General features: G+C 38.5%; 1 protein-coding gene across 1 annotated transcript in view; it reads right to left on the bottom strand.

The window, feature by feature from the left end:
• Positions 1-11,339: 11,339 nt before the first annotated feature.
• GDA (guanine deaminase) overlaps positions 11,340-27,410 on the bottom strand; it is a 31,797-nt gene continuing 15,726 nt past the window's right edge. Inside the window, 9 exon segments of the mRNA XM_074813123.1 lie at positions 11,340-15,917; positions 16,962-16,989; positions 18,093-18,211; positions 20,450-20,596; positions 21,062-21,129; positions 21,914-22,011; positions 24,089-24,196; positions 25,251-25,358; positions 26,737-26,764. Of these exon segments, the coding sequence (XP_074669224.1) occupies positions 15,847-15,917; positions 16,962-16,989; positions 18,093-18,211; positions 20,450-20,596; positions 21,062-21,129; positions 21,914-22,011; positions 24,089-24,196; positions 25,251-25,358; positions 26,737-26,764 (775 nt within the window). The 3' untranslated portion in view covers positions 11,340-15,846.

The following is a 27,410-nucleotide window of genomic DNA, read 5'->3' as shown; positions in this document are numbered from 1 at the left end:
AAAGGGGGGAGTAGTATTTTTTCCTTTCTGTTTTATGATTTTGTAGATGTTTGGAACCAGGAATTTGATGTCATGCTTAGGTCATCTGACATGGAAGCAGCAATAAATAAATGCATTTATTCTATTTTTACAATGATACAATAACATGACAAAATAAGAGTCTCAAAGTCCAGTGTACAAATATTGTAACTTCTGGTGTCATGTTCAAGTGTTATTTTAGTATTGAAAAGGCCGTGGTTCCCTACAGGTGATCAGTCTCTGCACAGTAAGTGGACCAAGGGAAATACAGAGGGGAATGTGGGAGCTACTTATGACAGTGAGAGACACCACATAAATCATGCTCATACTTAATTTTGACTGATTATTAGTATGCATTTGTGTGGGCAGTGGAAGAATCTGCTTATTAAATACCTCTTTGAAAACCATTATCTCAGCTCCTGTATTTTAGAGTTAAGCACGTAGAGATTTAGTGAACTCAGTGAGTTCCCATCTCAGCAAATGCAAAAGACAGTTCAGTACATTTAGCACTGATATCACATATACAATTAACACTACAGAAGCCTGGCAAAATAACAGAACCACCCAAATCAGTTATTTAGGTAATATTAGTAACTAGGGTGCAGCATTCTTTGTGAACAGGCAAGAGTCTCCTTTATAAACATCTTCCCATGAGGCTGGAAGTAGTCTGTAAAATTACGCCTGCAGAAAGGTTTAACTCTCCCAAAGCAGCATGAACATTACAGAGGGGAGCAATATGACGCAACCTTACACTGCCTATCAGAGCAGGTTGCTTAGACTTTTACAACAGCAGTGGCTTTCTTTTGTCCAGAGAGGGACGGAACTTGCAGGTGAATCCTAGAGGGCAAGGGAGATGCACGTCGTTATATCCCCTCTCTTCACAGAGAAGCAGCAGAGTCCAGCTGGTATTTCCTGGGCTCTGCTAAAGATAGAAAAAGCAATGTGCCCATGCTGATTTTCTTGCCCTCTAGTGTAAAACGATGAGTAAGTCTTATTAAAGGACTGTCATGGTTATTACAAAGTAATTCTTGATAATGTCTAGCACCCTGGGTTTGTAACCTTCTTCCACAAGAGAAGGCCAGCTGAAATTTTCATGGTCTTTGTATCTATGAGAAAGCTGGGGTTGTGTCTTGGGTTTAGAAAACAAGTTACAAATGCTTATCCTTGCTATATAGTAATATCGTGCAGTTCACTCATCTGTTCCACATTTGTCACTGTGATATCTGAATGTTTACCTAATTGTAATTGGAGGACAATTTAGAAAACAAAATGTAATTGTTCTGAGTGCTCATGTGAATATGAATAATGATCCAAAAGGACATTTTGCACTTTGTGCATCTATTTGCAGTCAAGCTATTTTAACTTTGAATTTTCTGGGGTCAGAGCTCAAGTATGTCTGTAGTTTGATGCACATTTTTAAACTTGTCCCAGAACATAAAGTTTTGGTAGTGCTCACAAATTGTACATCAGCAGGAACTCGCAAAACATCTCTGGAAGGAGTTGTGAAGGGTGATGCTGCTGCCAGCTCTTGTGTCCTCAGTAGGAAGGTAAAATAACCATGTTCTTATTGTACACCTTTTCTGTCAGAAAGGATCTCTTTTAAGAATTAGGTTTTATGTAAGTAAGGGCCAGTGGAGAGGAAGAAAATACCCTCCTCTTGCCTCTCTCATCTCTTTCTATGTCTTGGCATACAGTTTCTGCTCTCTTCTTTGTAGCAGTTCTCATCCCACACACCATGTTTGTACAGGGAGGAAGAAACTGTGGACACTTGATACTGGTTAACATAATGAGTCTTGGATCAAGACAAGGACATTAGCCGTACAATATTTTTTCTAAAGTCTGGCCAACCCTGAATCTGATATCGTCCTTCAGCAATGCCCAACACAACATGTCTATCAGCCTTGGTACAGAGACACCAGATATTTCCGTGGCAGCAGACAAATCCCAATCTGTTTTTCCTTTGCACAACATGTACAAAACGTTCTGTTGCTTCCAGCTCTATGAAATGGTGTGTTTTCGGGGGGGGATATGTAGGACTGGATGTTACTCCACGCTTTCTCTGAAACCAGTTCAGTCCACTTCATGTGTAACTTGATGTCCATCCCTAAGCTTTCTCTGTCAAACCAAATTGCAAAACAAATACATGAAAACAGCCTTTTGATAAATCCAAGCCAAAATACTAAGAACTACAAAACATTCCTATTTTTCCTTGAAACTGATTTTAAGGACAGAGATGCTAATGGAGAAGATGACACTATACTATTCACTACAGCTTGTAGTCTGGGAAGCAGGGATGTGTTTAGGCAGCCAGCTTAAAACAAACAGAATTGTGCCACCTAACACAAAATGAACAGGTACAACTCACAGGAACTGGATGTTACAGAGAGCAAAAATGTAAATGTTTCAGAAAGGATTAGACAAACTAAGGAGCTAAACCAAACTTCCCTGATGTAATGTTGGCTTTAAACATCTTTGACTTGTTGGCTGAAAGCAGGGAAGGCTACGAGGGAAGGCTCATGCTGTGTCCTGTTGTCCTGCACATCCATGTTTATCAACCTTACTAGAAATAGGACAAATGTGCTAGATAAACCCTTGATCTGACCCAGCTCAGTCCTTTTTACATCCTTGCATAAAGAAGAGCACAGTTATCCCTGCAGGAGGACAGATGTGGTGAGCAGTGGCTGGTGTGCCATTAAGGACATACCCACTCTCCACATGAAGAATGTAACTGTCAACAGAACCCCAGAGCAGAGTCACTACCCTTTGCTGTATTTTTTTCCAAATCAATTATTTTAAATAAATGAGAAAGGGGTTGAGGTTTTTTTGGTCTGAAGATGGAAGGGCCAGGGTCATCAGTGTGAAAACTGAAGTCCTCTGTGGATTCACAGAAGGGGTATTGTGTTGGAGCAAGAGTTGCTCAAGCCACCTTAATGCCTAGTTAGTCCCATAACAGCCTAATATGCCCAGCAGGATTTACAGATAACATTTGCCAGGAGAAAATCAATTCTATTTGCAATGCGTAAAATTTTACTTTCTTGGTTGCTTTTCTCTCTTTTTTCTTTTCATTCAGTTGCATTTCGGTTAGCAGAGGCCACTAAACAGCCATTAGCTTGCAGCAACTTCCTGCTGCTCACAGCCTAAGCTGGATTTAGTGGATACCCTAGAAGTGATGCTTCATGAACTATTTATAGGAGCAGCTGTTTTTCAACATCCCAGAAAAATTATTCCAGATTGACACAGGGATCCAGAAAACCACTGCTCCCATGATCTCTCAGCTGAGCACTTACCTCACTTGGCTGCTCAGAGATACGAACTATTTCACTTGAAGCCCATGCTGGATACATCTTGCCAGTTGTAAAAATTCCCACCAAAGAACATTTTACCTAAATGATGGATAAATTCCACTGGAACTGATGAAATATTGGTAACAACTCTTTTATCAAAAGACATTTTTCCACCAGAAAAAGCTGAGCTGATGTTTCTGACTGTGAGGAAGAGTCATTTTGCATCTTTGCTGTTTGTATTTAGGATAACCAGTGGTAGGTGGCCACATGTTTGGTGTGAAGCTGATCAGTTTCTGCAGTGCCATCTCCCTGGAGAACGCTTCATCTGTGAATCCACACCATCATTTCAGGTGACGCCAAGCCCAGCCTGTGCCTTGGTGAGAAGCAGGAAGGGTACCTGGGATCCCAGTGTCCCAGTGGTTTACGTGCTGCCTTCATGGCCTCCATACCAGAAATCACCCATCAGTTTAATGAGGTGATGTGGTAATGAGGTAAAGCCATTTACTTTCCTGTGTTTCACAAAGTTTTGTTTTTTACTGTACGGAAGGTGTGTCTCGCTCTTTCTGCTCAGTCAGTTGTGACTGAATACTTGCATCTCTCATTACAGTTTACCTTCCTGGCTAGAAACGAAAGCCACCCTTGCCAGCATTAACAACAGATGCTCTTTACCCAAGCAAGGATTAAAAATGCTCCTAAAAGCGCATATAAAATAAATTCTGTTGTAATCCATTCTTCTTGGGTGACTTTATCTTTCTTGTTTGGGGTTAAAAATAAGAAAAAATGCCAGAACATTCCTATAAAAAAAGGCCTTCTTGGAGACCACAGTTGCACTGAATAAAAGAAGAGCTGGTTGACGATTCCTCCCATGAGGAAAACTAGTGTTTTCTTCCTTAAGCTTCCCCTTTACAGAAGGAGAAAGAAGTCCATTGCTCACAGAGGGCACACCGTTGTATCAGTGCAGTGTCAGGCCCTGCTGCGCCCCTCCAGACAGTCTGAGAAGAGCAGGCATGGCAGGCAGAATGCCAGCACGCAGGACTCGAGACTGGGCAGGTGCCAGCCCACCAGGGACATCTCTTTCAAAGGAAATTTTCTACCTGGTCATATTTCCATGCTCTTAGCGGCTTACATCAAAGTTCACCCTTGGTTTTCCTCTTAGAAATCCACTATATTAACTTTTCTGAAAGGGACTAATCTGGGAGAGAGTTACCACTATTGACCTGGTGCTGCTGTGACCCTGTAAAGGACTTCCTTGAGCTCACAGGCCATCATTAAGCAGTCCTTCAAGGGAAAAATAATCTAGAATAAGAGTCCCTGAGGCTGCATTAAAGGTGAACTGCACTTATGCTGTGCACAGGTCAGGAACAGGAGGAGGCAGAAAGGTAGAAATGGGCTTTACAATTCCCTCTCCCATCCCACAGCTCTTACTGCGTGCTTCTTTGTTCATCACCTTAAAATTGCATCTACTTTCACTCAGCAGCACTTCTCTTTGTGGGAAAAGTTTACCAAACTAATTTCAGGCACTTTAAATTATATCACATTTTTACAGTAAAGGCCTAGAAAATTATAAAAAGGGTCAGCTCCAAGCACAAGCACACTGGGGCTTACTGCTATGTGTCCTGTAAGGGCAACTCAGCCACAAAGCCTGGCACAGATCCTGCAGCCAGACACATACAATGGTGACATGCATGAGTTTGCATGGGTTTAGTCACTTCACAGGCTGTAGCCATCAGCATTGCAACCCATTTAGCATCCACTCTTTGGACAATAACCATCAGGAAACTCCACAAATCCTAGAGGGTCCACATTACTGGGGGTTTTTTTGTTGTTGTAGTGGTTTTAATTTCAATCAAATTTTCATGGCCTAAACACCAAGGAACTGAGTGTTTCTCTGGGCAGGTTGTGTGCTCTTCTCCAGTGCAGATCTCAACATTGCAAGAAGGCTGGAGGACTGTTCAAAGAAGTGCAATTGTCAGACAGTGTAGCACCTAAGACTCTCATACCTTTGCCTACCCTGGATTTCAGCTATTACTCCAAATATCTGCACAAGTCAGACTTTTTTAATAGAAGGTTTATATGTCACTGGAGTCAAAAGTGAGAAATGGCAGTAAGCATGTACAGCAATGGCTGCATGTTGCTTGCAAACAGTTGCTTCTGTAGGTGATGCACTGTACTTTGAAGGTGTGGAGGTGCTCACAAAAGGTGATTGCACGTGCCAATGTGAGGGAACATTATCAGAGGTCTGCAGCTCATCAGGGGGCTAGGAAGACTGTAGATGCCCTGGCAGCCCAGCCTTGAGGAGATATGCTTCAGGAGAAGAGGCAGGGGGTCTATGCAGGGATAGGGGGAGAGCAGCGCAGGCAGGTGCCACACTCCACTTACAGCCTGTCCCACGCCGCTCCTACCCCTGGGCAGCTCCCACTGGTCCGAAACACCTTGGTAAGATACAGCCTTGGAAATACAGTAGGGAAACGCAGGAGGGAAAATCTTGTGTCTTCCTTCTTTTCCCATCCCACTCTTCCATTCACTATTTCTTTTGTTCTTGTCTTCCTTTTTCTCTCTCACTTTCTTCCCTTTCCCCTGCAACTCCTCAAAGGGTTTTACAAAGCAGGAGTAATATTACCAACCACTATTTTTTTTAAAGAGAGAAAAAAACTGAAGTGAAGGGGTTTATGAAGGTTGCTCATGCCATGTCCCACCTCCCACTGTCTCACCTTGTCTCAGTTCCACATCAGTACCTCTAGCCAGTTGCGGCAGCTGCTACAGGGCAGCAGCAGCTCCCAAACCAGGCAGAGGTGCAGCCAAGAGCTGTCTGTGCATGTGAACTGCTTTGAGATGGCTTTTGTATCAGAAGAAGTGCAAGCATAGCAATTTGAATTTCATTTTATTCTTGACAGTTTGAGATGGCATTGAGGTGAGGATGCCTGAGATGGTGTTGAGCTGAGGATGCCCTAGTGATCAGGGCACCAGCCCAAGAGTGCAGGAAACTGTGCTCAGCTCCCCGCTCTCTGACAGGCCTCCAGTGAGAGTTTGGGCTGCTTGTGTAGGCTGTCTAAGTGATGGAGTGTCCAAGTGACCTCCCAGACTGTTTGCACAGAGTTCAGCACAGCACCACACTTGGGGAACAAGCCCCTGTAATAAGCCGAGACAGCGAGCGTTTAGCACATGTGTGGTGTCATGCTGCTCTTACCTACTGTGCCTGGAACAAATCTAGCCCTTGTCACTCCAACCCACTCTGTGCATATCCTGACTTTCACTGAGACTTTCAGCCCCACAGGTGGGTACATGATGAAGGCATGGCCTCATTGGATGCCTCAGCCTCCTCTCTCTCAGGGCCTGGAGAGGTCAGAACAGAGGATTGCAACAGTTCATTTCTTTATAGGTTTACGCTTAAAATCTGTGAATCTCTCTTTCTGTAACAGCATCTTCTGCACACAGTTCAAACTCTTCTCTCCCTCAATTATCCCTCAGAGCGTGTGAATCTTCATATAACAATGCTGGAAATGCCCCCAACATATGCAGCCCTTCAGTTGGGGTAGGGAGGATTGCTCAGCGCTGGCTGGTGTGTGCTGCAAGACAGCACTGTTCTCATTTGGCACATCTGTTTGCTGTTTCACAAGCCATAAAAATACAACAATAGTGACTCCTCAAAAATAAAAGCTCAGGGAACAATTTTTATGGCACCAAGTTAATACAACAAGCATTAGCACTGCCCACAGCTAGCTGGTATTGATATTTTGTATGAATTAATAGAGGACTTGGGTTTCTTATGTCTGTGAACCTTCAGTGTGCTGGGAGGTTGAGATTTGTTTAAGTGGGGGCTGAAATTAAGCTTTAGCTACCGTTCTAATGCTTTCAGGTTCTAAGAAGCAAAATACCTTTTATATTTTGAGATGGTACCTCTAGAGCAAAATATGAAAGGAAGAGGCACTGCTCATATCTCGTCTGGATTTCATGGCATTTCTGGCCATATTTTTAGGTTAATTCCTAAAGGGCACTTTTAATCAGAATTAATGCAAGAGGGCAGTCACAAAGTCTTTACTTTGGAATGAAGACAGCTAATTACAGATTACAAGCATAGGGTAAGCAACTTTTGTTTTTCATTTTAACTATGCTCCTAACTCATGAACTATAAACCTATAAAGCTCAGTTATAAATGATCCAGTATCTGATCCCAAACCAAGAAGAGTCTTTGTATTCTTCTTAATAGCTGTGGGAGAAGACTGATGAAAATTACACTGGTAATGTGTTCATGATTATTCAACGGCTTTTTTTTAAGCTTGCAAATTCTGTGTTCACTTCTGCACACTGTGCCTGCATCAACTCATTGTAGTGAAACTGGTAATTGTAACCTGAGATTTACTAACAACATACTCAAAGGCTCTCAAATTTTCAAACTGGTTCATAAACACTCTATAACATAACAACTGCGCTCACATCTGAGGTTTATACTGCTTTAAATAGGTAAGTCTCAACACAGTACTCTAACAAAATGTTGCAAAAGCATTTCTTACTCTTATTTTCCAAAATAAAATATTAAATAGCAGGATTCCTATGCTGAAAGCCTAAATGGGCCATTCTATTAAGAACAGTAGTCTATAAAGAAGTTTTCTTTCATTTATCTTTTCTCTGTAGTTTGCATGACTTGTGCTGATAAGTTGGTTGATGAAAATACAGAACAGCTTTATGTCTTGAGCACATAATTTTGCATAAGTTGGTAACAACTTGCACATAATTCTCAAAATTTCAGCATACAATTCTTCACTGTGTAATTAGTCATTCTCCTATGGTAGTTTTTGTTTTAAGGAAATCCACTTCTGATGAGTTTCAGAGCTGCTTAGATGGGGCATATTTTTATGCCTAAACTTTGAAAAGGAGGGAAGTGAAGAAAAACACATTAAAGGAGATGTGAATTTGTATGCTTGCTGCCAAACATAAGAAGAAAGCATTTCAGGATAGTCTTCTTAGAAACAAAATAATAAAAAGGTTCTTGAAGCACTAGCTTTGATTTATCAAGCCAACAAATCTGGTAATAAAGACTCATCAAAAGCTGTAAGAGTTTTGAATCTGGAAAAAGATCACCTAAAATAACATTATGCATACTAAGCAGAACTTGCAAACCCCTGTGATGGGTGTGCCCAAGTTCCCCAGGGAACAGGTAAGTTCTGTGCATGTCTGTCCTGGTTTTGGCTGGGATAGAGTTAATTTTTCTTCTTAGTAGCTAGAACAGTGCCACGTTTCAGATTAAGTATGGGATTTGGTATGAGAATGTTGATAATACACTGATGTTTTCAGTTGTTGCTAAGAAATCAAGGACTTTCCATCTTCCCATGTCCTACCCGTTTGCAGGTGTACAAGAAGCTGGGAGGGAGCATGGCCAGAGCACCCAACCCAAATTGGTCAGTGGAATATTTCATATCATGTAACATCATGCTCTGTATATAGAGGAGGGCTGGCCAGGAAGGAGGGGGGTTCTCTCTCACTGCTGGGATTGCGGTTTCAGGATCTTGGCTTCTCCTGGATCGCTAGGCAGGAATGGGCTAGGTATCAGTCAGCAGGTGCTGACCAACTGCATTGTGCATTATCCGTTTGTACTTTCTATTATTGTTATTATTGTTTCATTTTGTTTCAATTATTAAGCTGTTTTTATCTCAACCTTGAGTCTCCCTACTTTTACCCTTCTGATTCTATCCCCCATGATGAGAGAGTGGCTGCATGGTGTTTGGCTGCCAGCTGGGTTAAAACCATGACGATCTCCAACACTTTGCTGCATATTCTGGTCTTCACTGTAAATCATCAGTCAGGCTGTCACCTTTCCCTCTCTCCTCCAAAGTCAAACACAAAGAAATGAGGATCGCTGTAAACACAAGGCCTCTTTATTTTGTTTCAACAGTACATGGCTTCCCATTTAGCATGATCAAAACCAAGCAGAACAGTGGAAATTGCATATACCATTTTTCCTAATACATTGCTCTTCCTTGAAACTACACAAGTACAACAGGAAGGATAAATTCAACATTAACTCCAGTTAGGCATTTTTCACAAACAAAAGAATGAGAGCCTACGCACAACAGGTGAAGAGCAGACAAAACCAAGGACCAGAACCAGAAAAGCCTACTCCAACGAGATGTGAGCTCTCCTTTGGGGAAAGAAGGTTCTTGTATCAAGGGCTGCAAACTTGCCCAGGCAAGAAGTATGTGCAACCGCTTTTTAAAAGATTCATCAGCAAAAGCTGTTAAAGGAACACAGAACTCAGCTCCAAAGCCACAAGGCCAGATAGGACAGAGAGATCAAAGCCTTCGCTTGCCACTAACACCAGTCCCTCCTACTAAAGGCTTATCTCCAGGGAGTTTTTGTACCTAACTGTGCCTAGGAGCATTTGGCTAAGCAAAGCCTTTGGCAGCTTAAGTGAGATCAAGGTAAAAAATTTTTATATTTTTGTCAGCTGCTCACAGTTAATGTCCTGGTCTTCGCTGGGTTTAATTGTTAAATCACTGTCTAAGAGCTGCGCACACATAATACATCTACCTGATGGGACAAATATTTTGAGTTGAAGATTAGGTGGGCGGGTGTAAGATTGCCTTTTAGCCCTATCCTTCTCCCAGCTCCACTCATTCACCATAGTTATTTTCAAACTAAAACCAAGTGTATGAAAAACCACAAACTAAAGCCAGAATTAAAGTGAATGCAACTTCTGAGTCCTGATGGGGGGAGGAAATGAGAGTCTAGGCACGACTACTGCATTCACTTCTACAGAAGTGACTGCCTCTGCAGAAGCCACAGGGGACTTCATTGGTTGGAGCACACTCTGATTCAGAGCATTTTCCATGAAAAAATTTCCACTGAAATTTCCAGGAAACTGACCTCCAAAAACATTGCTCAGCCTTTCAAGAAAAACTGACAGTTCTATTAACTTTACACAACAGATTGTTGTCAATGTTGCTGATGTCCTTTTGGCTTCCCAAAAATTGTTTTTGTTGCTGTTGTTATTGGTTTTTGTACAGAAAGCCTTGCAGATGTAATTTGCTGGCTTCTCTGTTGTGAGAAGTCATTGCACATACAGTACAAGGGCTCAAAAAAAATGCCAAAACTTAAGTCAAAGTTCCTAGTACCTAGAAGTTCACTATTAGGTATATGCTCATGTAATTTAAAACATTCTGTGCTCTCTGCAGTGTGCTTAACTTCAAAATGATCTGATTTTTAAAACAGCCTATTTTCAGTCACTCTAGTCACACCAGATGCTTGTCTTCCTGTGTCAGAGTCAGTCAACACTGTGCCACCTGTGCCACAGGGGATGATGTTTAGGGCATGCAGGAGCAAAGATTCTTCCCCAGGACCAGACTAGTTCAGTCTCTGACCTGCCCAATGCCAAATATTTCATAGGACACATGGAGATAAAGCATAATTGCCCTTGCATTAGGTTTCTTTGGAGTTGTTACAGGTAATCTTGATTTAAATCTTGAAGTAGAGGTTGAAAAGTGTTATATAATCATGTTATGATTAGCTACAATTATTTGGGCTTGTATTATTAAGCATGTAAGTAATTGCTTTGGACATCTGCTTAGTTGTTGAGCCTCAATGAATTTTAGAAGGAATGAGGTCTATGATTCAACAGAACATTGCCTGAAAATGTACCTTCTTTTCTGAGCGTTTCCCACCTGAAACTTTACTGACGTCATCTTGCTTTTATGAGTCCCTCTGATCTAGCTTCATTCTACATTGCATTATTTTGTATTCTGCTACCACCCTTTCCAAATCTCTTCTCCCATCCTTTCTCAAATTTCCAAATCTCCTTTTCTCCAGTCCTTTCTCAAATTTCAAAAATCCCTTGGCTTTTTTTTTAAATACCTTCTACTAGTACACTGTAATTTTAGAGAAGAGTTCACCACTGCTATACACAGGACTGCATTGCTTATCCATACAAACCCAGTATTTTAAAAGCTGTCCACCTTATCATTTGTTAAGTATTGTTCCTGGAAATGCTTTAAACTGCTTGTCTGAGCAATGTTGTTAATATATTTTCCTTTTAATGCTGGGATATTCTCTGAAAGAACTTGGGCTTTTTATTTTTCACGACTTGCATATTCTTTTTAAATGCATGATCAAGAATAGTTACATTCTCCTTTGCTCAGTAGAACAGTACATGTTTACCAAGAATTATTACCTTTTGCTAATATGCATTGCATAATCACTATTAAAATTGAAAAAATCTACTTCTCTGTAAATATTTTTAAATTAAAACATTACTATTCATATCAGCCTTCATAAAACCATTATAATCTTTTCATTCATGAGTGTATAATCAGGCACAGACTTTTCAACAGGGTAATTTTAACATTTCTTCTTCTAATGGGAAGTTCACTTGCTATACTGAAAATGTTCAGTACAGTGGACAAATACACATTTTTTCCCCATACAAAGCTTTCTGATTGCACAAGAAACACAGAATAAATATAAACATTAGGCCAAGGCAACATTTTAAAGTGTAGAACTCCACTTGCCACACATGAATAATTCAAATAATGCTGCATAATGCATAGGCGATACTTACTAGCACTCATTAATAATCAAAACCTAAGGTGACACAATGAGATCAACATATAACAGTAATTCAAATACACTCCATTTATAACAAATAAGTGCTCCTCTGAACATAGAACACATTAAGCATATTGTCCCAACAAGCAAGCTTTCCACAAACTATCCTTTTTTTTCTTTGCCTGAATGGTGTGCTAACATTGAACACAAAGACACATTAAGAAACAAAGATCCCATCCACAATCTGGCAAGAGAAGTAATGGGGAGTGACATCTGGAAACAGTTGCATGTACATTTTTCCAGAGGTTTTATCTTAAGTCAGTAGCACTGCGCAGTCAATTTATACTGACTGAAAATTATCCCTTTCTTTCACCTACTCATCTCCCCTTAGTGTTTGGTTGCTTGTTACCTTTTTTTTTTTTTTTTTTCTTTTTTTCTTTTTTTTGAGGGTGGGAAGGGGGAAGGAGGTTGCTTTAATTTGTCTTCAGCTACTAAGTTCTGAGAATGGAGTGGGAATAATCAAAGTCCCAGCCTCCATTAGCATTTTGGTTTGGAACAGTAGTGCTGTTCTGAACTGAATTCCCAATCATCCTCCCTTACTGTGCCTTGGTTCAGTTTGCAGGGTGGTTCTGGTACACAAGGATTACACTTATTTTAGAGGAAACTACACTGGAGGTTCAGCTACATGCTGAATATACTCCAGCCTCTAAAAGAGACATTAAAAGTCTGAACCAATTATTTGGCCTGCTTCAAACTGCATATGCAGCAGGGACAGTTACCCAAGGGAAGAGACTATATGTAGTCTTAAACTGCACATAGTGTAGATGTATGAGTCTCAGCAGTAACTGCTTTCATCTACTGATCCTCCCCTACTGCACCAAGTATCTTGGCAATCTACACATAGCCAGAGAGTCTCAAGGACTGAAACTTCACAGTGGGATCATCACTGACTTTCCCAAAATTGTTTCAGAGAAGTTTGGCTTCTACATCCTCTGTATCTCCTACAACCTTAAAATTTATGTGTATAAGCCACCTGTAACTGAACAAGATTTTGGGACTACCTCAGAGGATCCCACTTCAACTTTTTTTTCTGGCATTACAGTCTTCCTCCATTCAATTCTATTTAAGATGCTGCTGTTGAAAGTGCCTCCCAGTTTATTTGTTATATTAATTCCTCCACTGGCTTCCTCTCACATCAAATTCAGGCTTCTTTCCTTTACCCCTAAGTATCTCAGCATTTAGTGTAATGCTATCCATTTTGGTCCTCACTCCTCCCAGTCTTAGGCATTGCATGGTGGTACAGGCAGCCCATGGCACTACCTGCAGGCAGAACTTGTTCTCCAGCTGAGATCCTTAAAAAGTTGATCTTCTGTTTCTAAGTCTGGGGAGTATCTGGCAACTAGACACTAGTAAAGCTATAATCAAAAGGCTGTGTTCCTACCTTGTGCCTGAATTTAACAAAAATCAAACTGCTCATGACACAGCCAACATTCAGATACAAAGCTCATTGGCAGCAGTTATCCTAGGGAGTCCCTTTGTGACTGGGCCAGCAGTATAGTGTCAAACTTGTTAAAGATCTTCTGTATTCCCAGTTTGCAAATAAGCAACCCCTTGTCCCCTGCAAATCTTTTAGGAAGAAATGTTGAATCTCATTCTTAACAACACTACAAAATAGTGGGAAAACAATGAAGTCAGTGACAGTTAAGACTACCACTAAAATAAAAGCACTGATTTAATTAGTAGCTCTGGAAACAAAGAAGTAGGGCACAAACATACATTGTACACAAGGCTGTGTAACCCTTCTCTGCCCCAGAAAACATTCTTGCAGAAAAGCCAAAGCTGAAAACCATGTAACTCCCTAAAAATAGTTCCAAACAGTAACTGGGAGAATTAAAACATATGTCTCACAGATCTTTGGTTTTGGAACGTGAAATTTGGTCAATTAAATTCATGTCAAAACCCATGAGGAAAAGTGTTCCCTGAATCAAGAAATCAAGTTAAAGAGCTGCAGACTGTATTTGCCAAACAAGTGTGCTACTGTGTAGGTGACTGGGACACATGCAAAACAAAATGGTTAGGAAAACACCGTGATGGAATGTGGAAATCTTAACCTTTAATCTTGACTCCTAAAGCCTTAGGAATCATTGAACATAATGGATACGAAGGCTATACCTCCCCAAGCACACAGCACAGTGCAGTGCCCTGTGAAGATACCAGAGCATTGGGTGGCGTCTGCAAGCCACTATCCCCTGCTGCTCAGTGGGGCTATTCAGCTTTGGAAAAAAAAAAAACCCACACTGAAAAGGCTATACTGCTTTAAGTGCCCAAGCTAGCTTTTAAACTTCTACTTGACAATAGACTGTCTCATGTAGGTGTAAGCATAACAGGACATAAGCTCTGAAAATGCTTTTAAAATCAGAAAGTTATCAGCAATGTTGGGACAAGCACTCTCTCAGAAGTAGACATGAAGAGAGACTTCGGTGCAGTGACATCCCTTGTTTTGTGAACAGAGGGAAGTCCTGTGCCTTTATATTGCCAGGCAGTGAGATAAAAGTGTGAAACAAAGCTTAGTGAAATCAAAGGAGTTTGAAGCAGGCCTCAAAACCATATTCCACACATGTTTATAGTACTTCATTATCTCTATTGACATTGAAATTGAAGTTTACATCCTTTGTGTTGCAAAAACATAATAAAGAAACAAGAAGCAACCCTCTCCACAAACTAATCTCACCAAAAAAAAAAAAAAAAAAAAAAGAGAAGTATCTGATAAGAAGTAGGAAAATACACTTTTCAAGAAAGGAAGTCACACAGATTTCCAAAACAAAAAGGGCATATTTTTTACCTGGAATTATACAGGGCTGGAATTATGGTTGCCACATTGAAATACATAAAAGAGCATGTTAAAGCTGACCTGCTTTTTCCAGTAACAATTTCTACCTCAAGTCAAAGGTGGTAATGGCCAGAAATAGCCCATTTCTCTTGGATTTTTTTTTTTTAAACCCTCTCACTTCCCTTACAGAAAGGAGAAGGGACAACGTATCATCCTGCCTGAACAGTCAGGAGCAAATGAGCTTGGGAAGGAGGCTCAACTAAATGAAGCACTCCCCCTAGTCCAGAAAGATCTCCTCATTCATTTGCCATCGAGTAGACTGCTCAGATATCTTAGGGACTGCTTCTAAATTAACACAAGTTCCATTCAGCTGTCGCTCAGCTGAAGGTTAATTCAATGGAGTGGGTGGAAGATCAGGCTGACCACTTCTAGACTTGGGAAAGAAATCTGTGGAAATGTAGTTTCAGCTGACAGCATCACAGAACAATGGAGCCCTTCCACTCTTCCAGCCCATCTCCCTGTGACTAATATCTCATTTCTTATTTGGTTCTTTCACCAGTTCTCTTCTGTCTGACTATGTCTGACAGATCTGAACTCTTTGATAATAGGGACCCTTATTTACTTATAAATATATACTTCTTATCTAATTTATCTTAAAAAAAAATTTAAATGACATTATTACTTTAAAAAAAACATAAGTGCCTAAAGAAAACTGAAAAATGTTCTAAGTGCCCCAAAATGTCACTGATTTTTCCATACTTGGTGATAATACTATGGAAATTGCATTCTGCTGGGATATTCATTATCTGCAAAATCAATTTACTAGCAGTGGGGTTTTTTTAATTCGGATGCATTATAGACAATGAGAGTCTCATTGCTCTTCATAATGCTTCCCACACTATTATTAAAAGGAACAGCAGGTGTCCTCTTTAATTAAGATATTTACCAAATCCCTTATCAATGCACATGTTATTTTTACACAGAAATTTAAATATCCATTTCCTCTAGAACTGTGACAATATTGGTACAGCAACTCTTGAAAGGTCTAAATGTTCGCAAGTTTTAAAACATTAAACAAAAATGAGGTGTCATTTCTGATAATTAGGCACTGTGTTTAACCAATCTTTTCCAAATCAGCTGCAGAATGATCAACCGAGTATTTTGCAAAAGGGAAATGGTTTATACTGAACTTGAAAAAGGAACCACTTGCCTTCCAGCCACATAAACTTCAGAAATATTCCGATCATCACCTGGAATAACATGGTCAAAACAGACATTTGCATATAAATCTATGCACCAATTTAATTAATGAAAATTATGCAATCCACAAAATCAGTTTTGAAATACATCATTTGCAGTGACCATTTCCCTAGGACTGACAAAGTTTACTCAGCTAGAGGGCTAGTCAGGGCTACCACAAAGATCAATGGATGTTTAAACAATCCACGCTTTTTTTAGACAAATAAACACAGCATTCAGCTATGGTTTCATGGAGTTTCTATATATTTAACAGATTCAAACCATGAAAATATTATATATCTGTACAGAAAACACATTGTTGCACAGTATCTGAACTAAGTCAGGTACCAGGCAGTAGTAAAGCTGGTTTGCCTCAGCCAGCTTCTCAAAAAGGCAAAAGCTTCATTAGAGAATGACACAGACATGGCCAGAGCTAACACCAGTTACCTCTACATAACAACATAATGGGCAGCGCAGCTCTTGGTCCAGACAATGCGCTATAAAGAATATCTATTGTCTTAGGGAGGTGGGATTGTTTGGGTCAGGTTTTGCTTGTTTTAAAGACCATCTTTTTTCTTTGGGAGTAAAAAAACCACAGTGACAACTGGTCTGCAGAAGTTCTTTGGAGCTGAACTGGTTCTGAACTGGTGATTAGCATGTCAGTTCTATTTTACTGTGAAATATGATTATCTCACACTGTAGATAAAGATAGGTGTGGTAATAAATCTGACAAATTCAGTGCATCTGATCACGTTACACTGACTATTTAACTATGTCCCAAAAAACAAAAGTTAAACCATTTAATTCTTACACAGTATTTTTTTAAAAAAACTAATAAATATAAGTAAATTTATATTTAATTAATGTAAATAAATACTAGCATTAACAAAGTGGCATATTAATGTTTATATACAATGTAAATAAATATATTTATTCTAAACAAATGCATATTTAATTTAGTATAAATAAATTTATTATTACCCTTCACATTAATTTAGGCAATTTTTGATGTATGAAACAAGAGAATTTTATGTGGGCTGAGAATCAGAACATACCTAGATACAGGAACTTCTCGACAGCGTCCTATAAAAAAATGGGAGAAAACCAAATTCAGAAAGCAGTATTTGCTATCCCAGATCATAATTATTTGAAGTTTGAAAGAACTGATAAAAAGTTTTCCCAAATATTCCTACTAAAAGTAAAATCAAAACTTAACTTGCACATTTTCTCATAAATAACTTTCACTAAGGAGGCTATATGTCTCAGGAAGAAAATACTGCACAAATTTGACAGTATAAACAAATATATGCCTAAAACACAATAGTTCCCCTTCCTCTTTTTATTGTTCTCAAATTCATTTACTTATTGAAAAATAAGACAAAATTGTAACCATTTTGAAAGTCCTAAGAACTGCTAACTTAGCTAAAAAGGTTTAGACTTAAACTGAAAAATATTTTTTTTTCAGAATTATTTGAATTAGGAAGAAGATAAAAAATTTAAAGAATTTAATCTAATCCAGATTATCATGTCTGAAACATATTAAGGAACAATTACCTCAAGATTTATGGCTGTATTTCTAAGTAAATGGTGACATTCAGAATAGAGACAGCAATAGATAGTCTGGCCACATCAGTAAATTCAAGTAACTGTTGTTCATTACCTTTTTTAATCATAAGTTTTTTTGTGAGAAGGTGTGCCATTGCATAATGTCAATACTGTTTATATGTTTGCATAAAAACTGTGCTTTCAACCCAAATTAGCTGTCTCAAGTTCTTGCTGAAATTTACAATAACAGTGCAGTCAAGGCAACCTAGCCTTTATCTGGGCACAGGTTGCCATTTTTGAGTTTGAACAAAGTGTTAACTAAAACAAAATTTCTTTTTCTTGGCTGCCATTTGTCACTGCAAATAGCTAACTCTAATTGTCAGCTTGTGCTAATAAAATGTGCGTTAAAAAATGTTACATGCATTTTTGCTCATGGGCATATGGGGCTGTCACTGAAGACAGCAAGATTCTAAACAAAATCAACCAGTGAACCTCTTGGGCTGAAACAGAGACAGCAGTGGTATAGTACACCTGATTCTTGTTACTGGAGTAAGTCTCAAGAGACTTATTCTGGCTGTATCATGGACCTTCCCCACACAATTTCCAGTGATTTTTTGGATCATTAATCCTGTTCGGATTACCTCAAAACTATCGGTGGAGAACAAGTCAAAAGGGCTGTCTGAAGCCTTCGTGTTGATTAGCAGTGCATCAAATTCTTTGCCGACCTCAAAGTTTCCAATCACATCATCTAGTCCTAGAGCTGAGGAAGAAAATAAACTCACAAAGAGATCTTCAACGTAAGCTTCTTTCCACCATGCAGAAGCACCTGGCAACTTACTTGAGATGTTCATAAGAAAAACTACAAGAATTTAGATTATTACAAGGAAAAACATGAAAGCAAGTTCAACAGTGAGTGTGTTAGCATCTGAGTTCTTAAGTAACTTCTCAGTAAAAACATGTATATTTTGGTGATTTTCTAAAGGCATCTGTTAAGGGTAAAAGAAATCTGAAAAACAATTTGAACCCCTCTTTTGATTTTTGTTCTTTGAATGTCCTCCATTGATTTTGTGTCATTGCAGACTTGATATATAGACCACTAACTGCTTAAAGTGGAATAACGATTGTTTACATTGCAAAAACGTTAAAGCTCCAAAAGGGGCAATGAAATGAAGTCAGAGAAGCAGTAAAGTATATAATAATACTCACCTTGCTAGGGCAGTATTAGACTTAATTGTTTACAGTTTAAGCAACTTGACAAGTTGTATAGATCTATTACAATAGTAACATATAATAATATGATAATAAAATAGATGTGCAGAGAGGATAACTAAGGGTAATTAGCAGGAAGAAGGAACAATATGGTATGGAAAAAAAGCTATATCCAGATCTGAAGGTCTTATATCCACCTGTAAGGCTTGTCTTGTGGTCTGTTATTCAGCTTTGTTATTTCAAAGCTTCATTACAACCTCTGGTTCTCAGGTCCACAGAGATCTAGTTTCATTAGATCTGTGAAATCTAGTTTCATGTTCAGCGACTGGGTGCTTGCAGGTACTTGTAATACCTAAAGGGAGGCCTTTGTGTCTCCTTGCTATGATTTAGGGTAGTTTTAAATTGTACAAAGTATCTGTGTATTAAATCAACTTGTCCAATACTAAACTAAGTTACCAAAGGGGATAACATCTACAAATAATTTGTTCACTTGTTTTCAGATTGCTCCTGTCCAACAAAGGAACTTCAGCCTTCAGTTGAGTTTGTATGTGGCAGGAACTTCACAATACCTTAAAGATGTCTGAACTCCTACAAATGGTGAAATGTTTTGACTATCTACCAGTTTCAACTAAAATGATCTCATATTCCTTCAGGCTTCTAAGCAGAATGCAATTTTTAGATTAAACACAAGAGGGCAACAATTGTTTAGCAGTCTCAGCAAAGCAAATTATTGCAACAAAGACTCAGTCATTTAAATTTCTGCAAACTGTACTTGTCCAGGCTACTGGAAGGTTGTACGAGTAATTTATATTCTGTCCTTGAAAGTGATTCAGTAAGGATAAACCAGCTCAAAATCAACACATAAAATAAATGCATTACTAGGTAAACCTAAGAACCCAGATAAAACAAGTAGCTGTGAAGGGAAACCATGTATGAGTTTGTGATTTTTATGAGTTTTCCTTTATGTATCTCAGCTAATTTATTCTCATCTTTGATGAGAACAGTATATATTGTTGGAAAAAGATCTCTTCTTGGAACCAGTTCTTTAGCAGGTAGTGAGCTCATTTCTGCTAACTGAAATAGTAATAAATTTTTACTTACATGTGGATTTGCTCTCTGCTAAATCATACAAGTTCCGCTAAAACTCTGCTAATTGTATAAATCAGTATGTGCATACTGCTCATGACAAAACATGCCGGTGAACCAGAGTAACTGATATACTATATGACTATATTCTGCAGATGCAACTGTGTCTTAAACAACCACAGTGCATATCCTGTTTAAATGTTGTGATTTTCTTTGACTGAGGAGTGATCTGCATGTTTTAATTTGCTGGAAAGACAGTGACAAACTGCCTCACTGAGAGCTCAAAAAGCAGAAACAAAATTAGAAACTGATGACAAACAGGATGCTTGATTTTACAGTAATTGCACAGCTTTTCCTCTAAGTGTTGATTTCTGAGAAAACAAAGTCTTTCCAAATGGTGTGATAAACGTACAAACACTAATGATTAAGCAGTCTGAGGCTCTTTGCAAAGAAAATGTACAACCCTGAAAAATCATTAAGATTCTATTATTAAAGTCTCACCATCAACGTGAACACCCTTCTATAATAAGCCTAGTTATGGGTGTTGAGAGACTGAAGGATATCTCTCCCCAACAGATATCATTTTAGACTTCACTCTGGCACCAGAAAATCTGTGAATCCAGCCACCTTTTAAAGACAGGGAGACATAATACCAAAAAGAGCTATAGTTCTCTGTGTACATCCTAAAGAAGTTTCCTCTTACCTTGGCTTCCTCCTAGAGTGGCTAGTTGAAAAGCTTCTTCAACAGTTAGCCCCGTTTCATTCACTTTATTGATCTGAAGGCTATTAGATGCCATAATTGCTTTCCTGATGGCATCAAGCATAGAAGCTGAATATCCACCAGCAACATCTAGAAGGGATCAGACTCTTAGAAACAAACTTTGGGAATAACTTTCTGCATTAAATTTCTATGATCTTTAAATAAATGTTATGAAGTGGCAGATATGGTAAGCACTAAAAGTTTTACTGCTAAGCACTGAATGTGTAATTCCTAGTAAAGGTGCTCTCACATACAAAGTCAGGTAAATAGAACACAACACAGAGTAACAGAAACCTGAAAAGCTGTTGTTCAAGCCCTGTTTACTCTCACAACAGGAACAAAACTTTCTTCATTCATTTCTAGTTTTCTTTTCAAACGCTGTTGGACCAGCTCTAGATTTCTGTACTCTAGACTTAGTTACTCTAGAAGTAGTGGGGAACAAAAAGACAGTCCATAAGTTGGAGACATGCTGACTTTTAAATACGAGTAAGTAGGCATGTTTTTGCATCTCCCAATGGTTTCCAAAAGAATTCATTTTTCTAGCAAACTACTAACCTGTCCCAAGACCAAGTTTCACATTGTGTTTCAGGACCTTTTGCACATTTAAGACACCGCTGCGCAACCTGTATTGGAAAAAGAAATATGTTTGGTGTGATACATGCAGAGAAAGTTCAGGAAAAGTAGGGCTACAGAGATGTTTCATGACAAAAGCTCTCAGAATGTGTGCAATAGATTGGGTTTATTAAACTTGGATGGAGCATTTGCATTCACACATCTCAAAGATGGGATTTAATCACTAAAAATAAAGGTAGTTTTTCTCTGTTAAAAACTCCCACAGTTTTATAGTTATCTACTGAAAACAAGCTCTCAGTATAACCGTAAAAAAATTCAAATATGATGTATATTACAGCAGATAGATCATTTCATGAGCTCCAGTAAGTCATCACAAACAAGATTATGTTAAAGGCAAAATGACTGTTAACATTTAGTACAGGAACCTGGCTGGATACCACACAGTATCTCATTTCTGCTCAATAGAAAGAACACTATTCTGCTTAATAGAAGGAACACTATATAACTCACTCCCATTTCCCCAAAGCATATACATACCTTAGGGGGAAGGGAGATGGCCTGAATCTGTCATTAATAAAACAGTCAAAATAAATAAATTTTTTAAAAAGAAATATATATATATATATATATATACACACACGTATGACTATTCTGAAAGATAGTCAGTCCAGAGCATACCATGTAGAAGTAGAGATGAATGGTCATGCTCAATCCAGTATGTAACTTCTGGAGGAATGGGGTATCATATACATAGCCTTGTAACGGTAGGCTGGACTCAGTGCGAACAACAGTTTTAATTAATTGTACACCATTTATTATTTTTTTTTAACTTACGAAAAATTGGAATTGGGGCAATGTGAAATTGCAGCTCCACGAAGATTAAAAAGTTTCAGCTCTTCTTCAGAAAGGTAACAGGCATGAGCCATCACTGTCTAAAGAAAAACAAAATCACCCATTTACTCAATATTGCATTTACTTCAGTGCCTCTGATTTTTGCTGCGCTGCTTTTAATAGCCAAAAGGACACTTGTTACCATCAAGGGAAATTAATGCACTTCTTGAAGGAAGCTCTTGAAATCAACAGAGGAGAAACCCTCATTAACTTCAGTATGCCTGACATATCACTCCCTCAGCTTTTTTTCATGTATTAATGTAAGAAGATAGGGTGCTGACTCTTGCAGTGACTGCTGTGACCTAAGAGCTTCCAGGAATAAAGCAAGAACTCCCCAGTAGCCGTAGCACTGTTGTAACCTTATGATTTATATTTCATAGCTAACACAAAGATTAAGTACTGGGGCTAGGAGTATATCAGATACGATGGAAGATACATGTACTCTTAGCATGTTTCCCACTGTCTCTCTAAAGGTTTGCACCAGGTAGATATAAATATATCTGGAATATTCTTCAATTAAAATAAACTGTTATGCAAATGGTTAATGACTTTTCTTTCTTGGCCTATATAACTGACTTTAAAAATAAGTTCACAAGCAGTATACAGAAAACATAGAAATATAGGATAGTATCATTTAATAGGACATAAACCAATTATTCCCAGACAAATCTAACTGGAATTACCTCATATGCTAAATGCCCACTCAAGAGCTCTGTTAGGCCTTGTAATCTGTTGATAAAAATGAGAACGGCACAGGGACTGTTTCCACTGAGCATCTCCTAATAGCACTGTACCCTTGCCATCTCTACTCATCAAGCTCAAACATAACTGAAAATGCAATGAGAATAACCACATCTTAAGTTAAGGACATACATATGGTAGCTGCTGAACCATATCTCTGCTGATCCGTTCTTCTTTTTAGAAAGAAGGAAATATTTCAGCCACAGCTCTGAAAAGCCTATTTTTAAAACATTAAAAAAAAATTAATTTGGTGTTTTAGTTTTGGTGGTTGGAGAGGGGGGAATGTCTGTGGTTCTGTTATGCTTGTGTTTAATAAAACGCTTCCCCAGCCAACCAGGAGCCTGGCACCAGAAAGCACCAGTAACCCTGATTTTCAGTGACCATTTTCACTGCTGTGCATATAAAAGTACGACAGAATTAAGACCTATTTTTTCAGCACTAATATTCTCTTTAGTACACTGACGCAACAAATCAGCACGCATAGGACTATGAGAGAACAAAAGTTAATACTGTGTACATACTATAGTAGTCCATATTGATTTCTCAGTTAAAAAGGACAGCAATGGGAGTTCAATAGTGAATTCTCAGGGAGTTCCCAGCTCCACTTTGTGCCTCTGAAAATTCTCTCCTAAAATTTTAAATCATTTTGACTGATGTTTAAGCACTCTGACTGTAGCTAGGCTGTTCATATTCACTCTTGCATGGGCTTTCCACTATCTAGTTAGGCACTCCAACCTGTACTTAATGTGGACTGATATCAGATCTGCTTGCATTTATCTTGACGGCATAAAGCTTTAATGAATTTCAACTCTTCAGGCCACTGTGCCTCTCAATACTTGGTAAAATCAGCTAATGAGATGAGTGGTTTTGGATAGTTGGGACAGTAAAGTGTACCTGTCTGCATGGGAGGTTCACACACAGAACAAGCTGGTTTTCTGTAGGAAACTGCCAAAAAATGAAGTCAGTCCTACCATAACACCATAGAACAAATCTTCAGGCAAAACCAGTGTGCAAGAACATTGTAGGGATAACTGGGTACTGCCTAAGAATTACCAGCTCCTACAGTACAAGCTTTACCTAGCCTCCTGATCCCACTGCCCCAATTCTCTTTGGAGCCCTTGGAAAATGGATCAGGAAGCATTCAAATACCTTTATTGTACATCCCTTCTAAAATGGTTAGGAAAAGTGTGGGCTTGACTAAAGTTCCAATACCTTGACCAACACCTGTGCAACAGAGAACATAAAACCAATTTACTTTCCACCAGATGTCACTGACTTTGACAAGACAATACAAACTTTTCAGGTAACTACAGTTAACCATCATATTCTCTACATGGGTAAGTCTAAGCTCTGCTGTGGAAGTTTTTATGCAGCTACCTTGCTGGTAAGCAGCTTGTTTTTATCATACAATTCAGTGTAATTCTGGTAGGCAGGAAACATGTCCTCCACAAGTTTGAGTTCTTCTTCATTCTCACTTATGTGACTCTGCAATAAGAAAATATATAGCAATAAGTGCTTTAAATAGATTAAACCTGACATTACAACCTTCTGAGCAATCCACTCGTGTTAAACATATAATGACAGAAACTAGTATTTGTAAAGCCTATAGTTAAGATCTAGACCTTGGGTTTCTCTTTTCATCTGAAACGTCTGGGACCCCAAAAAGTAGCTCCATTTGTTCCTTTAAAAGTGATATGAGATGATACACCTGGATAGTCCTTCCCAGAAGCTTGGTGACATAACAGCCCCCTTTTTATTTGGCAAAAATTAAAATAATAAATGAAATAATACATATGACTGTGAGGTAAAAGAGAGAACCAGCCTACCATAGTGGACCCTGGCATCAGGGCAACATACAGGTAGCTGTTCCATGTATCTTCAGATGGGCTGATTAATTCCTGGTCTCAGATAAAAATCTAATCCTCTTGTACTCCCATTGGAGCATATACTTTCAAAATTACATACACTTTCACAATGACAAAAAATCCTAATGCAGGATAGCTTTACAAAAGTATATGCTTAGAACTGTGTAACCGAAAAAGAAACATCTCAAAGTTTCAACAGACCCGTAAGCTCTAAAATGTGTCTTTTTTAAACACAGAAACTTCATCACACTGGAAATCCTACAGCTATGTTAACAATGTTAAATAAGATACAAAGATGAGTAATTCTTTTATGTACTGAAATCTGCTCTGCACAGAAACAGCAGAAGGTAGAGAGACAGATGTAACAACCTTGGACTAGGGAAAGCAACCTTTACTAACCCAAGGGCTCCTCTAACCTACAATACTGGGTGCCCATCTCCTAGTGACCATGCGCTGGGGTTTACTGAGTTGTGCATCCTTCTAGCTATGAGCCTTCTCATTTCCTGTGCAGGTCACAGTGTTCTTGCAGAGTACCATTAATCATGTCAGAGGAATTTAAAAAGCTCCAAGGTAAGGATATGGTTTAACTGTTTTGATGCAATTATGAAAACTCCCTGGTCTCTATGCTATCTATCCAAACTATTTAAATTGTGTACAGAGCTCTCAGAGCTTACCTGCACATGGAGATCACAAGCCTGTGCTAAATCGCCAAGGGCACATAGCAAATCCTCTGAGCAGGAAGGGCCAAAGCGGGGGGTTATTACAGGCTGTACCCTTGGATACTGAAAATATTAAAAAGACATGCTTGGGATTCTACATCTGTATATCAGCAACCATAATTAAGACAAGCAATTACATTTTGTCTCCCTTGTTTATTGCTTACTGCATCCTTGCCAACTCAAATTAAGCCTTACAGTCATTTCCTTATTTTCATTAGAAATTTCACTACAGAAATAGAGAATCAAAGTTTTTCCTGAAAACAGTTGTAATGAAACTTAGTAAAGAAGTTATTTTCATTAGAGCTCTTCGATCAAGTCACTGAGATTTTACCAGACTTCAGGAGAAGCACTGCATGCTCTTTCATATTTGCTGACAATCCAGGATGCATTACAAGAAATAAGTCAGATAAATGACTTTTTGAGATGGCTTTTTGAATCCCACTTCTGTGAATATCAAAGACATAACAATGAAAAACTGCAGAGTTCTATAAAACCAAAGCCGCCTTCTTGTTCGATCTTCTCCACTCATGATAGCAACAAACCCTCGCTATACTCCCTAGATAGGAATATTAGTGGTGGCACCAGATAGACATCCTACACAGTAGGAAACAGTGGAGAAGACACCAAGACTAGTGCTACATATGTTTACACCTTGCACTTCTGGATTAAAATTTTCATAAAAAACAGACAATGGCATTACAACTCTGCCTTCAGTCACAGGCAAGTGTCGTGCATGTGGCACCACCAGAACACAGTATACGATACTTGCGATAGAAATACAAGCTCAGGACTCCTGCAGCTGACTTACTCTACTAACACATATGATTTAGGCACTACACTCTAGGCATCTGTTCTTGATTATTTTGAGAAACAAATGTCAACAAACTAAGTCATTGAAAACAAAAGGCTAATAAGAAAAGTATCCCTGCTTGTAATAATGGAGTGTAAACCTCTATCTTTACTTCAGGAGTGTAAACCTGAATTCCTTTAGAAACATACTGGAAGGCATGTGCTGACCCAAAATACTAATTTGGTAATGAATTAGTAACTGTGCTGTAAAAACACCGATTTCTGCTGGTGAGAACTTCTTTTACTAGTATATTTACATATCACAGAGTGATGGACTGACATCCACCTTTCTTTAACAGAAGATTATCCTTTCTACGAAGTCCAGGATTTTAAAGTCAATAGAGAACACACACAGAACATTTTTCTGCTGTGCTCTGATCACATGAAACTGAATTTACACTGCTACAAGTCCATTTCTCAACAACACAGCTAGCAGAACATTTTTCAGACTGATATCTGCCTACTACACAGAAATATGTATGTTCATTGATATGTCACTAAGCCAGCAGTTTGACAGTGGGATTAACTATTTTGTATATTCACACAGCATCTCCTGGATACAGAAGTGAATACAAAGGAGAACTCTACTTACTTTCTTTTCCAGTAGTTCTTTAACAAACCTGAAAAAGAGTAGGAAAAAATCTGTTATAAATCTTTCATCTGTGTTATAAATTATGAAAATATAGAAAACATTTACTTAGATACCCTGTTAAGCATTTCAGACATAGATTAATTTTTTTAAGAAAGTTGGGCCAGATCCTCAGATGAAATAAAAAGAAGCATCACAATGAAGTCAGGGTAGTTACACCAAATTATACTAGTTGTGAATTTGATATGCAGAATCTTTTTCACTTGGAATAATTAACATTAGACACATGGTAATTAATCCAAGTTCTCACTGAAAACCAAATACATGTTACATTGAATTGATTGAAAACATAATTATAAGCTACAGCTGCAACATTAGAGAAAAAAAAACACTTAAATTTGTCTATTAATTTAAATTATATCATTAAATATACTTTATTATTAAAATCCTATTTTTAAAAGATGCTGCAATATTTCATATCTACAGTAGTTGCATATGTCCTTGTTCATTTAAAGGACCCTGGATTTTCTGGAAATGCTTGTACTAATTTTAGTGTATAGATTATCTACCTTATGGAAAAAAACACAGTATAGATTTACTTACTTTGTTAAATAAAAGAAGCTACCTCAGGAACCTCTACAAAAAATCCCAAACAGTCAATATAGATGATGCAGATG

This window comes from Strix aluco, chromosome Z (genome assembly GCF_031877795.1).
Source record: "Strix aluco isolate bStrAlu1 chromosome Z, bStrAlu1.hap1, whole genome shotgun sequence".
Lineage (NCBI taxonomy): Eukaryota > Metazoa > Chordata > Aves > Strigiformes > Strigidae > Strix > Strix aluco.
This window is presented reverse-complemented; position numbering and strand designations above follow the sequence as displayed.